The sequence below is a fragment of the Podarcis vaucheri genome (genome assembly GCF_965113315.1).
Source record: "Podarcis vaucheri genome assembly, chromosome: 15".
Taxonomy (NCBI): domain Eukaryota; kingdom Metazoa; phylum Chordata; class Lepidosauria; order Squamata; family Lacertidae; genus Podarcis; species Podarcis vaucheri.
In genome coordinates, this window is record NC_138753.1 from 25,139,174 (window position 1) to 25,162,252 (window position 23,079).

General features: G+C 48.9%; 1 protein-coding gene across 7 annotated transcripts in view; it reads left to right on the forward strand.

Moving 5' to 3' along the window:
* The first annotated feature begins 2,156 nt into the window (after positions 1 to 2,156).
* Positions 2,157 to 23,079, forward strand: part of USP2 (ubiquitin specific peptidase 2) — an 84,038-nt gene continuing 63,115 nt past the window's right edge. The window contains exons 1-3 of one of the 7 annotated variants that reach the window (XM_082201020.1): positions 2,158 to 2,300; positions 5,520 to 5,591; positions 13,702 to 13,785. Coding sequence is in view for 2 of the 7 variants with exons in the window: in XM_082201019.1 (XP_082057145.1) it covers positions 5,582 to 5,591 (10 nt within the window). In the remaining 5 variants the exon portion in view is untranslated. The other 6 variants (XM_082201022.1, XM_082201019.1, XM_082201018.1 and 3 more) reach the window with 6 other exon arrangements.

Genomic DNA, 23,079 nt, shown 5'->3' on the forward strand with positions numbered 1-23,079 from the left:
CCTGGAAATCCTTCACCATTTTTAGCACGAATTTCTCCTTAAACAGCTTGGTTTTTTGCATGCAGTTTTGACTAACGTACACATTCTTGCAAGCAACTTGCCCTAAAACAATGCTTTTTTGTACGGCTTTTTTCACTAACGTAGGCATTTTCATAAACATGGTTTGGCTGGAAAACTGTGCTGCAATAGATCAGATAAGAGCCAATCTCAATGGCTGTGCTTCAGTTCTAAGGCTGTTTCTGAAAGTGTGACTTTGACAGATTTGTCTTTAAATGCAATCAGTCAAATTCCCCATCCCTAGGATAGGTAAAGGTAAAGGTAAAGGTACCCCTGCCCGAACGGGCCAGTCTTGACAGACTCTGGGGTTTGTGCGCCCATCTCACATCTATTGGCCGGGGGCCAGCGCTGTCCGAAGACACTTCCGGGTCACGTGGCCAGCGTGACAAAGCTGCATCTGGCGAGCCAGCGCAGCACACGGAACGCCGTTTACCTTCCCGCTGGTAAGCGGTACCTATTTATCTACTTGCACCCGGGGGTGCTTTCGAACTGCTAGGTTGGCAGGCGCTGGGACCGAACGACGGGAGCGCACCCCGCCGCGGGGATTCGAACTGCCGACCTTTCGATCGGCAAGCCCTAGGCGCTGAGGCTTTTACCCACAGCGCCACCCGCGTCCCTAGGATACGGGTGCGCAAAATGCCCCTCCATCCCATGAAACTTGAACAGCACTTTAATGTAGACACTGCTCTAGCTAGGAGAGAGGAGTTTTCTAACATCCCCATACATAGCAGCACTATATATTTTTTTTTTAAAAAAAAGGGTTCCAATATTTACACCCCAGCAACTGAAAATGCAAAATGAGTTGTTAATGTGTTAAAATTTTGTTGTGCTGCTTCAAATGAACAAGTAGATTGCTGCGTGTTGTTATGTGCACATCCCTTGGATGATCTGTCTGCACACAATAAATCCTTACGTTGTTGAATTCCGCATCTGGTATGGAGTCCGATTATTAGATCAGGGTTTGGCTTTCAGATGGGCCTGCCTTGAATGCGGTCGAGCTGCTATTGCCTTTTGAGGGTGAGCAGAAGGCAGCTTGGCAAACCTTTCTACCAGCCCCAATTTATCTCTGCATATCATGCATAGTTAACAGGAAGCTGTAGCTTCTCCCGCCATTTCATGTCCTGCCGGAAGATATAAACACCTGCACCCACTTAATTCATTTTTGCATGCTAGGCCACTGTGAAAAATGAATGCCAACCCTATAAAAACTGCAATAATAAATCAGCAGCAGATGCGAGAGGCTGGATTCCAGTCCGGGCCTGAACTCCAGAAGCTCTCTGTCGACAAAGTTCACTCCAACAATCTGCTGCATCCCCCTGCGGCGTAGTTCGATCTTCCAAAGCTGATGCACCGATCCAAAGTTGAACACAGCGGCCTTTACTTCCGAGGAAACGCATATATAGGATAGAGCGGTAAGGACGCTTTCCTCCACTCACGATCCGCTCCCGACCCTTCCTGCACCAGGGCTTATTTCCAGAGAACCGCCAACTTCGCCAAAGGCCAAGGAAGCTTTATATACGCGTGGCGAGCTCGACCACGTGGCCAGGCGGAATCCCGGCTTAGTTTAACGCGGGTTTATTTACTTCCCCAGGAAAGCGTTCGCGCCAGCAGGTTGCGAGTCGTTGCCACTACGCGTGTGCGTAAACGGCCAGCAGCGCACCCGATCCATGAAAAAACAATGGGCCAGCAGGTTTGTTCGGAAGGAGGCGGGTCGCTTGCTATGCCGTTGTAAAAAGAAAACAAAAAACCGCGAAAAGCTTAAGAGATTACTAGTTTCAAAAGCAAACAGCAAAACACTTCTTTGTGCTTTCAAGGGGGTGCCGCTCTTAAACAGGCTGACCTACATTTTCAATATATACGTTCTGTGTGTTTTTTTAGTTTATTTACGCCATGAGCCGCTAGGGGTCCTGCACTGGGAGAAAGGCGTGCTATTAAAGCAGTAAGGAGCTGCGCGTTTTCTGAGCGCGTGCAGAGTGCATTTCTAGCTCGCGTGCAGCTACTGCAGCCAGCTCCGGGGAAAAAAACCCTAAGCTTGGGTCCCCCTGCTCCGTTCCTTCCCTCTCTCCGGCTCCCGGTCCTGCCTTCTCCCTTCTCCGCCCCGCGGCGCTCTCCGGGACGCGGGTGTCGCTTCTGGCCACGCGGTGCGTCAGCTGCGCCCGGATTGTGACATCAGGTGCTGGCGGCTGGGAAAGCGGCTCCATGGAGCCGGCCGGGTTCGGCTCGTCCCCCCAGGAGAGAGCCAGGTGAGTACGGGGCGCGCCCCGATCCCCACCCCTAACCACGGGCAGGCGGGGCGGGGGAGGCGCTTCCCTTCGCCCGGGTTAGAGACGCCCGCCGCCCGCGGCAACTCCGGAGTTGGGCCCCTCCTCGCGATTGAAGGCGTGGCGAAGCATCGGGGCCCGGTGTGTATATCCGTGGCTTGGAGAAACTCTTGCGCCGTTACGGTAGCCTTCCCCGACGCGCGTTCGCCTTTTCCCAAGTTACTAGCTCCCATCTCACCCGGGAATACAGACCTATCCCAGGTTACGCTCTGGCGGATTAAATGAAAGTACGTGGGGAGGGGAGGTAGCCAACGGCAGGCAACCGGCATAGAGATTAAAAGCACTATCACCGTCATTATTATTAATAATAGTATCAAGTTCAGGGTCTAAGATGGCGTGTGGTGGGGTCCAGTCCCATATGTGAAAGGACCTTCCCCCAGGATAAGGACTCTTGATTGAGTATGGCGACAGACTGCACCCACCGAGGTGGTCTGGAAAAGGCTCTCTGCACATGCTCAGAAGCATCACAGAACACTACTTTTCATTTCTCTCTTGCTAGTCACTTCCAGGCAATTTTTTTTTTTAAATTGAGCCTTCATTTTGATTTGCTTTTGCATTATGTCTGTGGAGAGGTGAAACTTAATCGTCTATTTATCCAGCTTCCTTTCAGATTCGTTGCATAGAATTGTAGAACTGGAAGAGGGCCCATGAGGACCATTTAGTCCAGCCCCTCCGCAATGCAGGAATCTTTTGCCCAGCGTGGGGCTCGAACCCACAACCTTGAGATTAAAGAGCCGCAGGGAGTCGCTTAACAGAGTGTCAGGCCAAGGCTTGGGGGAGACCGGGCTTCAAATCCCCACTGGGCACCATCCCCACCATCAAGCCTTGCCTTACCTTTCATGTTTGTGAGGATGACAGGGAGATAACAGGGAGCCTAACCATCCTGGACAAAAAGTGGAATATAAATGTAATAATAAAACAAGTGCATCAGGAGAAGGAACGAGTTTGTCCCCTTCCATCCAGTGTGTATACTCTTCCCCCCAACTTCTTGCATGCTGCAAGTTCTAGAAGTTGTCTTTAATGCATCCTAGGAGTTTAAATAGAACTCAGTTTTGTCTTTTTGGAAGAAAAGTATTGTTGGTGGTATGGGACGCGGGTGGCGCTGTGGGTTAAGCCACAGAGCCTAGGACTTGCCGATCAGAAGGTCAGCAGTTCGAATCCCCGCGACGGGGTGAGCTCCCGTTGCTTGGTCCCTGCTCCTGCCAACCTAGCAGTTCGAAAGCACGTCAAAGTGCAAGTAGATAAATAGGTACCACTCCGGCGGGAAGGTAAACAGCGTTTCCATGCGCTGCTCTGGTTCGCCAGAAGCGGCTTAGTCATGCTGGCCACATGACCCGGAAGCTGTACGCCGGCTCCCTCGGCCAATAAAGCGAGATGGGCGCCGCAACCCCAGAGTCGGTCACGACTGGACCTAATGGCCAGGGGTCCCTTTACCTTTATTGTTGTTGGTGGTGGCTCATGCGATTGCTCCCTGTACTCTGGAGAGCTGCGCATGGTCAACCAGATGGTGAAAGACAGTTTGGCTTAACCTCCATCGCCAGACTCCAGCTCTGGGATGTCGGGAAACATTGCAGATCCTCACCGGGCAAGGCAGCGTTCTCTATTAGCTGCTTGCTGGAGCTGTTGGGGCAAAATTTGGTTTCCCCTACGGAAATTCAGCAGCAGCCTCAAGCCCTTTTGAGCCCTGCCTGGGCTCTCTGTCTGCGCTGCAGTGCATGTGACCGAGAAGCCAGAGCTGTTGTTAACACCAGGAATGATGAAGCTGCCGTTGAGGAATCTCTCCCTGTTATTGCAGGCTGAGTCAGTGCCTGGAATAAGCCCTGGGGCAGCCGGCCCAAGCAGTGGCTCCGCCTCCCAGAGTGTGACTCTCTTGTGTTGTGTTGCTATGTGGATTTGTTTGCATCTTAGGGCGTTCTCCAACTGCGGCCCTCTAAATAATGCTGCTGCGCTACATCAGCTGGGGCTGGTGGGAGTTGTAGTACAGCAGAATCTGGAAGGTGCCTCTGGCTGGTCCAGCCTGCCCTAAGTCCTTCTCTAAAGACTTCCCGGGGGTAGCCTCTCATCCCCCTGAAAACGGTTCCAAGTGAGTTAAAAGCATCCTCCTTTTTCTTTCCTTTAACCTGTGACACCTTGCAGCTGCTTTACCCAATGGGAAGCGTGTTGGTTGATTGCCCTAGATTTCTGCTCCCAGAGTTCAGGACATTGTAACGCCCGTTTCTGTCTCCCCGTCTGTCATTGCGACAATGCCCGTCACGCTGCTAGGCAGGTTGTGCTAATGTTCCCATTTCACAGATGACGGAACTGAGGCTGAGAGATACTATCTGCGCCTAAGGGGGTCACGCCGGTTCATTAAGGCTCTGTGCGTGAGCTGCTCACTTCCTCATATGAACGTGGAGTTATTACAATAATAATTTCAATGATTGTTTTACAAGTGCTTTTAACAAAAACAAAACAGGCTGTGTGCGTACCAAAATAAAGCTTAAAATGAACAGCATGAGCTGCTCCAAAAACTGATATTGAGGGCAGTCTGCAGCACCCAGTGAATAACAGTTTTATTTTTTTTAAAAAAAAAGGGGGGGTGAGCTTATTGTCCTTATAAATTAGCTTGACTTCAGACTGGGAAGAATCCCGTTTCTCAGCCATTCCTCTCCAATCATATCCTTCTGTTCACCTTAGTTCTCTTTCTTGTAACATCTTACTCGCTTCCTATGCCCAATGCCCTCTTCCTACCTCTCACCACGAGTCGAGTCCTGTTGGCCCACCTGCCCCCCACCTTTCTATCAGAGATGAGCCCCTGTCCCTGCCTGGCTGGCCCCCTCCTGCGCTGCCCCTTTAAAGTCTCCCCACGCTGGAATGTGAGAGTGCTCCAGCCATCCTGTGAGGTCAGATAAGACACTATATTTATCTGGCTGGTAACCTGAGCTGTGAATTTCTGCTGTGGACTACACCACTACTGAAAGGCATTCGAGTTCATTCTGTGCTGGAGAAGTTGAGCTGCCTGTTGAGATCTCCCTCCCACCTCTCTTTAACTGCCAAAAAACACAACCAGAAATCCCTCACAAATCTGACTTTCACAAACAGGTTAGTACCTACTGGCTCTGTAACCTACCTTTTTTTTCTCTCCACCCGATCCTGCCGCAGAAAAAGCACCTTGCGGAGACAGAACTGAGCCCCATGCCACTACTCCTCAGGCCTGTTGTTCCATGCGCACAGGTGGGTACAAACCGGGGCGGAAGGAAGGCTGGAGGGCTGTTTAAAGAGGGACCCTTAAATAGCTCGACCAAGTCCAAAACAACTCTGTTTCTTCCTAGGCTGAGATGTTTTGCAGGGATGGGAGTTTTATGCGTTTACTCAAATTACTCTCCCAGTGTGCTTAATGCAGTTGTTAAGCAATCCAAAGTGTGGGGTTTATTATTATTATTATTATTATTATTATTATTATTTAAAAAGCTTTAATAAACCTCTTTATTTCGGACCGGTTATAGGTGTTTGTAGGAATCGGCAAACTTTAGGGAAGTTTTTAATGTTTGATGATTTATCGTGTTTTTAATATTCTGTTGGGAGCTCCCCAGAGTGGCTGGGGAAACCCATCCAGATGGGTGGGGTATAAATAAATTATTATTATTATTATTATTATTATTATTATTATTATTATTATTAGCATGTGCAAAGTGCTTTATCTCAGGCAGAAAGGTAGCAGGCAGCCAGCTGTGTCAAGAGCAGCGATCGCCAACGTGGTGCCCTCCAGATGATGTGGAACTCTATTGCTCACCAAGTCTGTGAGCTGGAGACCCAGGTTTGGGAAACACTGGTCCACAGCAAGCTGGTTGGGCTAGCAGTTGGTTGTTGCTTGACGGGAGATCAAGGCATAGTAGGGGCTCAGCAGACTGAATGGCCTGGTCAGCCTCTGTTCTGAACCACTGGTTGCAGAGTCCATTTCCCCCTTTCCTGTTTCTGCTGCCTTTATAATGTCATGCTTTCGACCTGGGCTGAAGTCGTAACTTAAACAAAACAAAACACCCCACTTGTTCAGGAGGGTGTATGCTGGGGCATTAAAGTGCAGGAAATGGTGTCATGGAATTCATCGAATTGTAGAGTTGGAAGGGACCCATCTAGTCCAACCCCTTTCAATGCAAGAACCACAGATTAAGAATTTCTGATTGGTGGCCATCCAGCCACCACTTCCTGAGGCTGTCAGTTCCCTTGTCATTGTAAAGTTAAGTTTGTGAGGCTCACTCCTTTAAGTCAGCACACCCAGAAAGTAGTGGGGTGTTGGGGTGTTTGATGGAAATCTAGTCTGCTTGGGGGTGTTGCTGAAATTTGCTGCAATGCAGAGAAGCGTTACGACGTGCCCCTGGTGTACGCTTGGCAAAAAGAAAATGCCCAACGCCGACAGAAAGCTCAGAAGCTGGTGGTGCTCTCTGACCTTAGATGGCAGAGGCCCCCACAACCTTAAAGAGCCCAGCTGCAAATTTCCTTGGTGCCCTGGTGGTCAGTGGGAGCCAGTGGTAGTGCAGAGAAAGTGAGGGGCTCTTGTGCTTTGGAGGTAGTGGTTGGGAGGAGCGGCTATGGCTTTAAATTTTTGCGTAGGAGCCATTGTTCTGTAGGGAGAGTGCCTGCTTGGTGCCAGTTCCAGTCCCTGGCATCTCCAATTTAAAAAAAGGATCAAGTAGCAGTTGAATGAAAAGACAAAATATGATGCTGCCAGTCAAAGTAGACTGTATTGGACCAGATGGATAGGATAGGGGAGGGGCCATAATTCAGCACATAGAAGGTCCCGGGATCAGTCTCTCGTTTAAAAGGGATCACATGATGGGAGAGATTTCTCTCTCTGCTTGAGACCCCAGAGAAGCTCTGCCAGTCAGAGTAGGCTATCATTCTTCTATTTTGGGTCCCAAATAGGACTAGGTGATATCTGGTATATATATTGGATATATATATATACTGATATATGTCTGAAATAAGGATGTATGTAGAGGCATTGGCTGTCTGCATGGTTTTTCCAACATTGTGATTTTTGCAAAGCACACAAACACACATCATGATTTGCAATGTATTGCCAGGTCAACAGTCATGAAACCGATATCACAATATGGGCTTCAAACCGGTTTTGGGCGATATATCGCCCAGCCCTAGTCCTCACACACTGTTGGGACTACATCTCCAATCATCCCCAGCCAGTTTAGTCAGTGGTGAGGGATGATGGGAGTTGTAGTCCAACAAATATCTGGGGACCCAGGGTTGAAAGTCACTGGATGGTTGCTGGTGCCTATCAGGATCACTATGGCAGAAGGCAAGGAGGCCAAGAGAAGGTGACTCTGACTCCAGTAAGCTCTTGCCACTTGTGTTTGAAGCTGTGTACGCATAACTTTGGCCACAATCCGGCTCATCCTGTAGTTTCTTGAGAAAGGCTGCTGACTGATGTGTTGCCTCTCAAACCAGCCTCCATCCAATCTGAAAACATAAGCTGCGGTTGAGATGAAGCATGTGCAGGTGAAATAGCCCTTGCGCATGAGCATCAGGCAGCTTCATTGAATCGGAGTTTGGGTGGGGTGTGGGATGTTTCATGGGAAACGATCGGGTCATGTGCTTCGAGTGAAGACACCCCCGCCTCCAGTGTGTACAGTGATCTACAAATGCAATGTGAAACACAGCCTAGTTTGTTCCCATCCTCCTCCTCCTCACTAGGAGAACATTGAGGCTCAGGTGGAGGAAGGTGACGGCCAGATTGGCTGTAAGGAAGCAGCTGAGGGCAAATAGGGCGAGTGCCCCATTTGCCCTAATGGACCAGACAAGACTGCTGGTAAATGGCAGCAGTTGGGCAAATGCGGTATAAGGCATTTTCCTATGCCAGCTCTTCATCTCGTGTTGGGCAAACCATCTCTTTGTCCTTCTCCCTTCAGTTGATCCCAGCTCCAGTCTTAGCCACTTGGCCCTAGGCCCCTCTCCTAGTGCACAGAAACCTGTTTTTAATGCCAGCCCTAGAGTGTATGCCATGACCATAAAAGTCTGTAGCATGCTCTCCTTGGAGTGTACTCTAGGCATGTGCAGAGTGCTGTGTGCTGGCCCAAGTTGTCTTGAGCTTGGCGGCAAGGTTTTCCATTGCTGGGGTTTCACCGCCACCCTTTGCCAAGAGCTAGGCCAGATAATTGAGTCAGTTCTATAGCAGTTCAACTGTCATGGCTTCTCCCAGAGGATCCTGGGAACTGCGGTTTGCTGAGGGCACTCAGAATTCTATTAGCAATCCTTTGCTGCACAAACTCGCGCACGCAGCCTGGAGGTTTTGTTTTGTTTTTCGGACTACAACTCCCATGAGCCCCAGCCAGCACAGACATTTGTCAGTTGGGAGTCATAACATCTTCTGGAATATATATTCCTGCATCACCCTCCGAAACAGGGTTCTCAGTGCAGCTAAGAGTCAATATCACAATGGCAGTGAACAATATTAAACAAATAAATCAACATCGTTCCCGCTGCAACAGCACAAATGGTAAACAGCAGCAAAAGCAGGGTTTGTTTGAGAGTCTTCCCAATCCTTCACCTCCCCTCACCTCATCCAGTTTCTATCCTGCAGGCCTCTAAAGTCTGTAATGACTTTTATCTGCGAGAGAGTCCAGTTGAACTTCAAACCCAGATGTGGGGAGCATTTGACTCTCTAGATTGTGCTGCACTACAACTCCCATCATCCCTGGGAAGACTGATGGGAGTTGTAGTCCAGCAACAACAGCTGGAGGACCAAAGGTCCCCTACACCTGTTCTAACCCCACTTACCTGAGAGTAAGCCTTGTTGCATTCAATAGGACTGAGTAGACGTGAAGTTAAAGCCAGAATCAGATTCGTCTGGGCGCCACAGTTTGCAGAGCAGTTGAACAACCCAGTCCCTCTTTGCAAGGAACTCTGGGAACTGTAGCTCTACAAGGGAAATAGAAGCATCCTGACAACTCTAAGCACCCTTAAACAGTTTCCAGTGCCCTTTGGGGGAAGCCACAGCTGTTTAAAGTGGTATGATCCTGCTATAGTGCTGGTGAGGCCTCAGTGGCCAGCCTTGTGGGCTTTTGTACATGGAATTGGGGAAGGAATCATCCTTTGGTCCTCAAGCAACAAAATGTCTTGGGTTGGCCCTGACTGTCTCTAGTGTACCTCAGGCAGTCCTGTGTCCCTGTTACCTGAGTGTAAGCCAATGTAGACAGGTGAAATGGCATAAGGGGAGTTAACTCTTACCCTGTCCAGCTCCCCTCCCCCCCCCCGGGGTAAATAGCAGCTTCAAGGTTAGAGGTGTAAATGTTTAGATCAGGGAAACTTCACTAGGGGGGAAAGGAATAAACTCCCTCCAGCCCCTATTGCTGCCCCATCCAAATCGGGGTCTGCCTCCGCAGCTGTTTTCCCCTAAAAATAGCTACGCAGGGAGATCCGATAGTGGATCTCCTGCTTCTTGTGGAGTTCGGCCCTAAATATCTGGTTCAGAACAGCAACAGGTCAAAACATTGCGAGGGTTGTTGTTGTTGTTGTTGCAAAACAGCCATGCCAGTACAACAACAGCGCTCCTGACTGGAGGGCCTCCGAGAAAACCCTCCAGGCTGTTATGGAAAAGAGAAAGGGGGAAGAAAACAGCCTATTCTCTGATCACAGAGGACGGAAAACATCTTGAAGGTTTTCTTTCTCTCTTCATCCTTCTCCCTCACCCTCAGTGGCCTTTTCGACTATTGACCCCTTTGCTGGGACACTTAATTATAGGGGACAGCCACCAAGGCGTGATCTGTGACGCTTGAGTCACAGCTGAGGCGAAAACTCCCATCCAGAGGAATCAGGAAGAGTTGAAAGAGCCCGAAAGTAGCTAGCTTTGCATTTTCAGCAACTGGCTAGATTATTTTTTCTTTTTCTTTATTTTTATTTTTTGTAGCATAATGACCACTTACTAACAACCCAAAGGTGCAGTAGCAGGGTATTCATTACACCCTAACCTATACAAAACAAGCCAAAAATAATAAGAGGAAGGAGTAGTAACACTCCATTATAATTCAAGACATCCATATTCCCCATCAGGTGTACTGTACCTGGTGAATGCTGGGCATCTTAAGTCTGAAGCATAAGAAATAAAATCCCACCAGGTGACTTAGAAGCATTCTGGATTCTTCATCCCTCTGGAGACCTGCAATTTATGTGTTATTTTCCTCCACAATAGTCAGAGCCCACAAGTTCTTATAACACAAAGACAAATGCAGATTTTTCAAGGTTTTCCATTGCTGGGCTACTGAAATCCTAGCTGCGGCTAGCATCCATGTCAGAAGTTCTTGAGAGCAACCAAGCTTTCATGTTATCAGTCTACATATTCAGTAGTAACAGTTGTAGGGGAAAACAATGAGTTAAAAAGAAAAACAAATGCACACACATACCACGTTTCTGGTCCTTTTACTTGGGAGCCGTAGGAAAGGCAGGCTTCTGTTCAATAATAAGCAATAGTTCAGAGTTACTTTAAACCTGTAGTTGTGAACTGGTAGCCCATTAGTCTCAACCAGCATGGCCAAATAGTCAAGGATGATGGGAATTGTAGTCAAGCGACATTTAAGTAGAATAATAAGTAGCTGCCGTTCATGATGGTTTCCAGGCTGGTTATGCCTCCCTCTCAAATAAAGCAAAGGAAGTTACTAGTCCTCAAGGGTTAACCTGCCCACAAGTACCTGTTTAAGTCAACAGTCTGTGTTGATGGTCCGAAGCATTCAAAAGATCACCCTCTTCCTGTTCACAGCAGTGTTTCCAAAAAAATAGATCCCTCCCCCCTTTTTTTCTAGAAAGCGTGGTAGCTGAAGATGATAGTTTCTTAGCAGAGGCTAATGGTGTAATGCAGCGATGCTGAAACACTATTATTACTTATTTCATAGCAGGGCCAGTGATGCAATCTTCCATGTCGCTGTTTGCCACTCCTCCGCATGGCCAAAAAAAAAAAAAAAGCGCCTTTCTCAGAGATACACCCATCAAACAGGTTGTTAAGCAGAGGGACAGGGGGTTATATTAGCATGCATGGCTGAGGGGTTCAAGTACCACTTCCCTTAAAGAAGAAACACAAAAGCTCCCCAGGTCCTATTATTATTACCAATCAAAATGTCAGAATATAGCAAGCAAGCTTCTGAGTCCACCAGAACTGTTCATCAGGCTGTTAAACAAGGTTGGGACCAGGGGTGCAGTGGCAGAGAAAACATGCTGACCATATTGAAGCTCTGATGTCTGCACCTGCCAAAAACCTATTCTTCCTGCATAGTCTTAGAAGGTGGGCAGCTGTTTGTGGTTGTCAGTAAGAACGTCTGCACAGCAAAATGCACCATTACACAACTGGGAGAGGCGACCACGTGGGCCTATTCAAGTCTGGGTTAAGCTTAAAACCAATGGCTTAGTCTTGAAATCCTGAGTGAGTTGTTCAGAGGCATTGCTGAGAACCTTGTACGACAAAGAACGCTTTTATCCACTGCATTCTCCAAAGAGCTTGGGGTGGTGTGCATGGTTCTGCCACTCCTTACTTAACCCCAACAACAGCCCTGGGAGGTAGGTTAGGCTGGGAGGCAGCCGCTGGCCCCTTAAGGTCACCCACAGCTTCATGGCTGTGTAGGGATTTGAACCCTGGTCCCCCAGGTTCCAAGGGACCTGGGTGGCGCTGTGGGGTAAACCACAGAGCCTAGGACTTGCTGATGAGAAGGTCGGTGGTTTGAATCCCCGCGACGGGGTGAGCTCCCGTTGCTCAGTCCCTGCTCTTGCCAACCTAGCAGTTCGAAAGCACGTCAAAGTGCAAGTAGATAAATAGGTACCGCTCCGGCAGGAAGGTAAACGGCGTTTCCGTGCGCTGCTCTCGTTCGCCAGAAGCGGCTTAGTCATGCTGGCCACATGACCCGGAAGCTGTACGCTGGCTCCCTTGGCCAATAAAGCGAGATGAGTGCCGCAACCCCAGAGTCGGCCATGACTGGACCTAATGGTCAGTGGTCCCTTTACCTTTACCCCCAGGTTTCAGTCCTACATTTTAACCACTACACCACATGTAGTGGAGCCAGTGTGGTGTAGTGGATAAGAGCGGTAGTCTCGTAATCTGGGGAACCGGGCTCGCGTCTCCGCTCCTCCACATACAGCTGCTGGGTGACCTTGGGCCAGTCACACTTCTTTGAAGTCTCTCAGCCCCACTCACCTCACAGAGTGTTTGTTGTGGGGGAGGAAGGGAAAGGAGATTGTTAGCCGCTTTGAGACTCCTTAAAGGGAGTGAAAGGCGGGATATCAAATCCAAACTCTTCTTCTTCTTCACATGGGTTTTCATAAGAAGACAAACATAAGGGTAACCGTCAAATCCAGCATCCTGTTAATGGTGGCCAACCAGATGGGAAACCTGCAAACAGGACCTGAGTACAACAGCTGTCCAGCTGATGTCACCCAGTGCGGAGGAAAAGGCCTTTCTAAGATTCTAGTCCTCATTGTAGTCATTGATTGAATAAGGAATGTAAGAAGCTGCCATGGGCCAAGTCCACCTAGCTCAGTATTGTCTACAGCAACTGGCAGTAGCTGCCCAGAGTTTAAACCAGGTTTGTTGTTGTTGAACCTTGTGTTGTACCACTGAGCTACAGCACTTCCCCAAGAGTTACATAAACATGGTGCTGATAACACCGAGGTCACGGGTTCGGTTCCCATATGGGACAGCTTCATTGCAGGGGGTTGGACTAAATGATTGCCAAGATCCCTTCCGAACTCTACAATTCTTTGATTTTAAAACAAGCCCTGCTGGGTCCGGCCAAAGGGAGCCAGTCTGGTCCAGCTCCCTGTTCTTACAGTGGCCAGGCAGATTCCCCCTAAGCACTCCTTTGGTTTCCAGCAACTGGTCTTCAGAATCACATTGCCTCCAATGGTGGAAGGCAATGGAGTCTATACCTGTTGAGTCGCTCTTGGCTTCCCCTCCCTCCTAATGGGCTGCGGGAGTTGCAAGCCGGCCACTCCCCTTTGAGCGCCTCCCGAATCCTGGCCTCTGCAGTGTGGGAATTATGATTGCATACCTGGCCGGGGTGAACCGCAACACCTCCCAAGCCCTTTGAAGCCATTAGGTGAGGAGGCGCTCCAAAAATGTGGCAGGCATCCTTGATCCTGGTGACGCCTGGGAGAGAGAGAGAGGAAGGGAGAGAGAAGAAGCCACGCCAAGTCCAGGAAATGGCCCAAGTTCCCTCTTCCACCCTCAGGGACTTTCTCAGTATTGCCACGCTCTCCCTCCTGCCAGTTGCCTGCGCCTGAGTTCCCACGGGATGCAGGTGTGTGTGTGTGTCCGTGTCTCACCTGCTGTCTCCTTCCCTCCTTCCTGCAGCCGGAGCAGCCACAATGGTATGATGCTAAGTTGCTTCTAACATCACAGGGAACGAAGCTCTCATAGACGTGGCAGTCACAGACGGTAAGCGTCCCACGGGGAGGGTTTGGGGCCGGGAGCTGGCCTTTTTAAGATGGGCTTTCTCTGCTCTCGTGGGCGAAGGTTCTGTGCACCTGTAAAGCGTATTCGAAGCACATTGCTTCTGTCAAATAATTCCAGGCACTGTGGTTTGTTAAGGGCAGCTGGGAATCGGGACTCTATAAAAGGAACTACAAGGGCCCAGATTTCTTTGAGGGGTGTGTGTGCTTTAAATACAGTGGTACCTCGGGTTAAGTACTTAATTCGTTCCGGAGGTCTGTTCTTAACCTGAAACTGTTCTTAACCTGAAGCACCACTTTAGCTAATGGGGCCTCCCGCTGCTGCTGCGCCCCCGGAGCACGATTTCTGTTCTCATCCTGAAGCAAAGTTCTTAACCTGAAGTACTATTTCTGGGTTAGCAGAGTCTGTAACCTGAAGCGTATGTAACCTGAAGCGTATGTAACCCGAGGTACTACTGTATACTGGATATACAGCCATTGACTGCTATGAGGGTGTCCTAGGGAGCCCATATACCAGGCATAGGCAAACTCAGCCCTGCAGATGTTTTGGGACTACAACTCCTATAATCCCCGACCACTGGTCCTGTTAGCTAGGGATGATGGGAGTTGTAGTCCCAAAACATATGGAGGGCCGAGTTTGCCTATGCCTGACATAGACTGAGGCTGCGTATATATTAAAGCACATTCTTTCCCCTCAGAGAATCCTGGGAACTGCAGTTTATTAAGGGTGCTGAGAATCATAGCTCTGTGAGGTGAAAACTACAGTTCCCAGAATTCTTTTGAAGCTGCTTTAAAAGTATGGCATGTACTGAGGAATTTGAGGTGCTTCGGACCATCACTTTTTTTGGAGGTGGGACTTAATCACATACTGGAAAACTGAAGTTTCACAGCTGTACAGTAAGCCCACAACTTACGCAAGTTCAATTTGCACACTTTCAGCTCTATGCATGGGGCAACGTATTATAAAAAATTAAAGGGGCAGGGTTCTGAGGAAAAAGACTTTGGCAACCCCACCTGCCATTGCACGTAATGTATTTTGACTATACACGATTTTGGCTTTAGGCGTGATCCCTGGAATGTTACCCCCACATAAGTTGCAGGCTTCCTATTATTATTGTTGTTGTTGTTGTTAAATTATTTTTAAAAATCCAAAAAGGAAACAAAAACAAATACAATGCAAACTAAATCACACTAAATCAAGATAATTATCCTAGGCATAGTTGTGCAGTTTTAGCTGCCTGCACAGCTGCTTTCCCAAAAGATTGGGCCTTTTTGTGATTTAGAAAGTAGTGGTGTGATGCACTAGAAAGTGTGAGGGGCCTGTTGCTTTGATGCAACATCATCTCACCTCCGTACAAAATGAGTGCTGGTTAAATAACTGAGGTCACCTAATCTCTCTGCAAGTAAATTGGAGTGAACTCTCAATAAATGGGGCCGTTGTGGAACATAGCGAGCCTGAAGTCATGCATTCAGACCACCTTGTTGTTGTTGTTTAGTCGTGTCCGACTCTTCGTGACCCCATGGACCAGAGCATGCCAGGCACTTCTGTCTTCCACTGCCTCCCGCAGTTTGGTCAAATCAGACCACCTAGGGCTGCATAAACACCACCACCTCCACCCCAAGAACCCTGGGAACTGTAGGGTCCCGGAACTGTAGCTTTGTGGTTGCTAAACTAAAGTTACAGAATTATAGAGTTGGAAGGGACCCTGAGTGTCATCCAGTCCAACCCCTTTGCAATGCAGGAATCTCAACTAAAGCATCCATGACCAAAGACCATCCAACCTCTGTTTAAAAACCTTCAAGGAAGGAGAGTCCACAACCTCCCAAGGGAGTCTGTTCCACTGTACCACCAGAAAGTTCTTCTTGATGTTCAGCTGGAATCTCCTTTTTTGTAACTTGAAGCATTGGTTCAGGTCCTACCCTCCGGAGCAGGAGGAAACAAGCTTGTTCCATCTTCCATGTGACAGCCCTTTAGATATTTGAAGATAGCTATCATATCTCCTCTTAGTTGCCTCTTTTCCAAGGCTAAACATACTCAACTCCCTCAACCGTTCCTCATAAGGCTTGGTTTCCAGACCTTTCTTCAGGATTCTTGTGGAGATCACGCTTTTGTAGAATCATAGAACGGTAGAGTTGGAAGGGATGCCAAGGGACATCCAGTCCAGCTGCCTGCAATGCAGGAACCACAACTTTAATACGGTCTACCTTGGTTTTCAAATTTAATCCGTTCCAGGAGTCCTTTCGACTCCCGGTACAGTTCGAAAACCAAGGCGCGGCTTCCAATTGACTGCAGGAGCATCCTGCAGCCAATCGGAAGCCGTGCCAGACATTTGGCTTCCAAAAATGTTTCAAAAACCAGAACAATCACTTCCGGTTTTCAATCATTCGGGAGCCGAAATATTCAAAGGCATTCAGCTTCTGAGGTTCCACTGTACGCTTTAAATGTTTGGTGTGGGTGCAGCCCAACTCAGTGCTGTCTGCACCAGCCTTTACCTATGTTTGCCCTCTGCATAGGCAAAGGCTGCTCCATGCTGACCACGGTGACCTTCTGTCGTTTGAAACCGGGGTCATAGCTAGGATTTGCCAGGACTTTTTGCAAGCAGAACTTGCATGTATCCCTGAGCTCCAGCTCTTCCTTGGGACACCTGTGTGTTTTTATTTTTGAGCACCTGCCTTTCTTTTCCATTCATTTATTTATTCGTTTGTTTGTTTATTTATTTATTCAACCCTGTAAGAAAGAGCCACAGGGATGCTTTTCTGGCCACGTGCGGTCATGTGCGCGCACGCACAACCACGCGAAAGAGCTCTGGGCTTTCTCGTTGCACAAAACTAAGCATATGATTTCACTAGAATCACTTAAGATAGTGACGCGCCGGCGTTGAGCTCTGAGGTGTCGGCTGGGCTGCGCGTGCCAAATTCCATCCCACTTAATTATATCCTGCCTTGGCGATTCTCCTGGCAAAACCTGTTCTCATTCTACTGCTAACGATCGGTTAGAGCGTGTTCCACCCCAGAAGCAGCTGCCTTTCACAGCTAGGAAAGAAGACATGACCCCCAGCGACACAAACGGTAATTTATATCCTTGCAGGCCCTTTTTTCCCCTTGCCAGGGCCAACCTGTTGACTGCAGGAGGGCAGTGGCAGGCGAGGGTGTGGATGTCTGTGTGTGGTTAAGACAAATTTATCTCTTTGAGAGTCGAGCGGGTGATGCTCCAGAGTGAGAGGTCCAAAAAGTTGCAGAGGTAAAAGGTCTCAAAATGTAGAGCACCACAATTTGGATTTTGGCGGGATAGTTGTGCTGAGCATTCTTTGGACCCACAAAGCATTTCGGTCCTTTGATGATGGCTGAGGGCACCTGCCCGCATCACTGCAGCATCCACGGGTGGGTTGCATGATGCCGTTTCAGACTTGAGTTGTTCAGTCAAAACTCTGTGCAGTCCTCAGTTGGAGTTGCAGGACTTGAGGTAGCACGAGACTTTTTCAGGTTGGGCCTCTGGGGCCAAATGGGGCCTGCTTGGAGTGAACAGTGATTGGTAGCCTGGAGATGACTCTGCAAGATGAAGTGATGGTTGTCTTCTCTGGCATCTGTAGTGTTCTGGCCACGGCGTTGCGGTTTGTTCCTATGGTGGTTTTCCAGTGGCCCACAGAGTTTCTGGAACAATCCAGCACTAACTCCATTGGCAAAGGTCTTGTGTAGATATGCTGCCATGCTAAAACTCGTTACGAAGCTTCAGCGTGGCAAGTGAACATGGGAATCCAACTTTGATGCACTTGGAGAGGAGATAATTTAGGCCCCGTCTATGTTGCAGGTTCATAGCAGTATCATGCCACTTTACACAGGCAAAGAATCCTGGGAACTGCGGTTTGCCTCAGGTGCTGAGAGTTGTTGGGAGACCCCCTTCTCCCATCGCAGAACTATAGTTCCCAGAGTTCCCTGGGATTGTTCCCTGAGTAAGAGGGATTGACCATTAAAATGCTCCAGGAATTGTAGCTCTGTGAGAATTGAGGACTCCTAACAACTATCAGGGCCCTTAGCAAACTGCAGTCCCCAGGACTTTTAGGGGGAAGCCGTGACTGTTTAAAGTGTCATGGTGCTGGTTTAAATGTACAGTGGTGCCTCGCAAGACGAAAAGAATCCGTTCTGTGATTCTCTTCGTCTAGCGGTTTATTCGTCTTGCGAAGCAAGCCCATTGACGGATTAGCGGATTAGCGCTATTAGCGGCTTTTAGCGGCTTATCAGCTTATCGGATCAGCTGATAAGCAGCTTAGCGGCTTAGAAAAAGGGGGGGAGGAAAAAAACCCGCAGGAACTCGCAAGAGATTTTCGTCTTGCGAAGCAAGCCCATAGGAGATTTGTTTTGCGAAGCACCTCCAAGATGGAAAACTCTTTCGTCTAGCGAGTTTTCCGTCTTGCGAGGCATTCGTCTTGCGGGGCACCACTGTATAGAGCAGATTAGGCCTTAGGTGAGCCTGGGAGGCTGTGGTGCCTTTGCTCCTGATTTCTCCTCATGGAGTTTCCCAGGTTGTCTTTCCAGTCTGTGGTGTTCCGCATACTTTCACTCAGGTGGCAAGCAACCCACTTAGATATCATTGATATACTGAATGGTATATAAATGCTTTAAAATACACACATAAGATCTAAGAAATCAGCAGAGACAGCAAACAGATCCCCCATTTTAAGGTGTTTTCAGAAAAGAGGGGCTGTAAAGGAGGAGGAGAATGGGACTTCTGTACCTTCTGTTTAAAGATACTTGTGTAGAAGATGGGATTCTGCGCAAAAGTGGGGTGGAAAGAGCTGGGAAAGGTTTGTTAAGGGTGCTGAGAGTTGTTAAAATGCGCCTACCCCCCCCCCCCCCGCCCACAGAGCTACTGTTCCCGGTGTGGTTTAGCAATCAATCCCCCTTCCCATGGAATTCTGGGAGCTGTAGCTCTGTGAGGAGAATAGGGGCATCTTAACAGCTCTCACCATAAAGTTCCCAGGATTCTTTGGGAGAAGCCATGGCTGTTTAAAGGTAGACAAATGCTAAGCAAACCAGTCTCTTAAGCTTAAGCCAAGAAAGAGCATAGCTGTCAACTGCCCCTTATTTGGCGGGAAACTTCCTTATCCCAGCGCCGTGTCCCATTGCTGTCCCTTATTGATGATGTCCCTTAAATTTCCTGGGTTTCTAAGGAAGCAGCTCCTCTCCCTCCCTCCCTGCCGGCCAGGGAGGAGGGAGGCTCCAACTGTGTTGCTTGGCTGCATTGCTCACCCAATAAGGAGTCTAAGAGTGACTGGGGGGTGGAGCTTGCATGCCTTGTGCTGATCAAATTGGCCGCGTTGCCTAGGGACGCGCCTTTGCTCAGCGCTTCCCAGCGGAGAGGTGACGGTGGTTTTCCTTGCTGCATCCCCTTTGCCGGGTTGCTGTGCTGTGGGACCACCGCTTGAGGCTTCGTTTGGCTGCTGGCTGGGCTTTCTGCCTTTGGCTTGAAGGGGCTCAGAAGTTGAACATACCTGTGCCCGGAAAATCCCTTATTTTGGCTGCTGATCCCTTATTTTCGAGGCTGCTGGTCCCTTATTTTCAAATCTGTAAGTTGACAGCTATGAGAAAGAGTATTCTCTTTAAGATTGAATATCAATATATGTATCAAGACTTTGAGATTAGACCACTGAAGAAGCCCGGAAAACTATCTTGGGAGTGTGCTACCTGCAAGCCCCAGTTAAAGGGCTCCATCAGGGGCGAACAGCGGCCTCTTGATTACTTGGACTGCCAGGGCGAAACAGGTGCAAAACGCCGGCATCCTGTCGTCTACAACTTCATTAACATCCATCTCCAACTCCACTAGCATCTCTCAGTATTGTGAATAACACCGAACTTACCTTTTGTTGGTATCTTCATGAACTTACCTAAAAGACTGAGTTAAGCATTTGAACAATCTATTGAAACCAGACATTATAAGTTCATCTTAGGTTGGGTAGTTCTCAAGTCTCTGTGGCTTTGTTTACTGTTTTGTATTTTTATCAGAAGGTTGGTAAAGAATGTTTAATTTATTATTCTGTGTATATTAATCGCCAACGTGTTGCATGAGTCGCACTGTGGCTGTTTAAAGGGGCATGAGGCTACAGGTGAGGCCTGGGTAGAGACAGAGGCAATGATGGGCAGAGCCAACAAATCCTAGTTTTGTCCCCATCTTCCTCTCTGCTGAGTTCTGCAAGGGGAAACCCTGAGATTCAGGAGGGAGAGGAGGAAGGTGGAAGGCAGTACCAACCCCTGAATGGGTTGTAAGTAAAGAAGCAGGCAGATTGGGGGTCAGCCAAGGCCAGTTAGTGGGGCACTGCCCCATTTCCTCTAAGGGGCCGGCCTCCACTGCCCAGCAGTACCCTCTGGAAGGGAATTTGCAAGCCCCAAAGCCATGCGGCTGGTTCCTCTCCCCAGAGAGCATTTCCCTCGGCCGCCTGTTTCCCTGCTGCCTGGCTCCTAGCCATGGGCGGCCGGCCAAGCCCAGAGTTTACGCTGGGCATCTTGAAAGGCCTTTGGAAAAGAGGGCTGTTTCCCCAGCAACCAGCGACTCTCAGCCCTGCGAGAGCTGTCCAACTCGAAAGTAAAAAAGGAAGAAGTTAGGAGGGAGACACCAACAGGCGGCTAGCCTTGGAGAAACGCCAGGGCAAACCGTAAGGCCACCCCAAAGTTTCCTGCTTCCCTCTGGAGGGGGGCGGTTGGCGTTTCTGGACTCAAGGGGTGTAGCAGAACAGCACCTGCCCCTCATGTTGACCAGACTATTTCCCTCCCCCCAAAGAAACCCTCTCAGAGTGTCTCTTTGGGACGACGACAGCTTCTTTCTCCTCCTCATTGGAGAGCCAAGCCCCATCAAGGTACGTAAGACTTGGGAGGTCTTTCTCCTCTGTGCAGCTGCAAGTTTTAGGCCATGGCTCCCACCTGTGGCTCTTAGTGGTGGGATCCGATGAAGCCACCATTTAAAGCCCCATTTGAGCACTTGCGCACCCGTTGCGGACGGATGTTTTTATTTTTTGTACACTTGCTGCTTTTATCCCTTTAGCTTCCGAAGGAAAGGGCTCCCCTCTGTTTGGACTTTATTCCCTTCAGCTCAAGAGAACTTCGGTTGTAACTCTAGAGGCAGCTTCGCCGTCAGGGCAAGACTTCGGGGCAGAAGGACAGGACCCCACTGAAAGGAATGAGCAGGAGAGCTCCCCCCAACCCAACCCCCCCAAAAAACTGGGCCAGGCTGGCTTTGCCACGTTTTGAAATGAGTGAAGTAATCAGCATTGGCTGTGTACACATCGTACATTGAAAGCGCATTACCCCTTTCTCCTAAACCAAAAAAAAAAAGAACTCTGGCAACTTAAGTTTTCCCGTCACAGAATTGCAGTTCCCAGCACTCACTATGGTTCCCAGGGAGTTGAGGGATAGGAATGTGCTATAAGTATGTTTATGGTATGTACATAGCCTGTGTTGATTAATTCACTCATGTCAAAATGTGGAAAGCTAGCTTTGCCAATTATCATCTTAACAAAACCCCTTTGGGTTGTATTCAGCATTTGTCATGTGTACTCATTGTAGGCCTATTGAAATTAATGGACATGACTAATTTAAGTCCTTTAATTTTAGTAGTTCTACTCTGAGTATGATTAATGTTGAATGCAACTCATTAAGTCCAGAATCTAAAATTACCTAATTGCACTGCTGCTGCTGCTGCTGAGGTGTTTGTGACGTCTTTTGCAGGGCAGGGTTGAGAGGAGGCTTTTGGTTTCACTTTCTGAATGATGAGGGAAAGGCACTCTGCACATGCTCTGGGATAACTTTGCCTCTTGCAGCGCTTCTGTTAAAAGCCATGTCCCAAACCAAAGCTGAGTCAAATTATTGTTATTGTTATTATTGAAATCTGTTAGGTCATCTGCCTAAAACCAAGCAGTATTGTGGAAAGTTGTGGGGTTTTGTGGAACCTAATCATCTCCCCACTCTGCCACTTTATTCTGCTGTAGCTTATATCAATTTCTTTTTTAAAAAAGTAAAAAAGTTTGCAAACACAGCTGTGTTCCCCTGTGCCAAAGCCTTATTCCTAATTTCTAAAGGTTGTGTTTTCTTCCCATTTTACACATGGGAAACTGAGACTGAGCCACTATCTTGTTAATGGATAACTTGTTTTAGTGCAGGGCATGCATATGCTTTGGGTATTATTTATTTTATTTATTTAAATTTATATACTACCTTTTGGGGATGCAGGTAGCGCTGTGGGTTAAACCACAGAGCCTAGGACTTGCCAATCAGAAGGTCGGCGGTTTGAATCCCCGCGAAGGGGTGAGCTCCCATTGCTCGGTCCCTGCTCCTGCCAACCTCGCAGTTTGAAAGCACGTCAAAGTGCAAGTAGATAAATAGGTACCGCTCCGGCGGGAAGGTAAACGGCGTTTCCGTGCGCTGCTCTGGTTTGCCAGAAGCGGCTTAGTCATGCTGGCCACATGACCCGGAAGCTGTACGCCGGCTCCCTTGGCCAATAAAGCGAGATGAGCGCCGCAACCCCAGAGTCTGCCACGACTGGACCTAATGGTCAGGGGTCCCTTTACCTTTACTACCTTTTATCAAAAAATCTCAGGGCGGATAATCATGCATGTGAGAAATTGCAGGCACACTCAATGCAGACCTGCAGCTCTCTACAGCTCCCCAGCTCCTACGCATGAACACAGCATGAAATACCTCCATCTGCAATTGCTACCACAATATTTTAGGCATAGTTTGCAGGAGAGTTCCCTCTGTGTAGGACAGAGGTTTTCAATCTTTTTGAGTCCACAGCTCCCTTCATCAGCTGCATTCTTTCTGCGGCACCCCTGTGGGGCTCAGGAGCCCAGTTGTGTTACCCCTTGCCTGCAGAGCTGGCAGCCTCTTGTCCTTTTTCAAACACCCTCCCTTCTGGAGTGTTCCCTCATCCTCCTCTCCTCTCTCCTTGGGAGTCCTCCGGGCAGCCACAGCTGCCACCTCTAGTCTCTGAGCTGCACCCCCCCTGCGCCAGAGAGAGGTACCTCCTCACCCTGCCCCACAGGGGCCCGGGACTTGCCTGTCCATTCCTAACAGCAAGGGCTGGGGGACTGGCTGGCTGGACTCGGCCTGCTTGCTTGCTTACTCCGAGGCCACTTCAGCTTCTGGCAACCAGCACCCCCTGGCCAGTTCCAGAGACACCATTCACCTGGGGAGCTTATAGCCAGGGCTGGTGCAACAAACAGCTGTGCAAGCCTTTGGGAGGCAGAGACATTGGAGGGCATTGGAGGAGGGAGGGAAGGAAAGAAGGACAGAG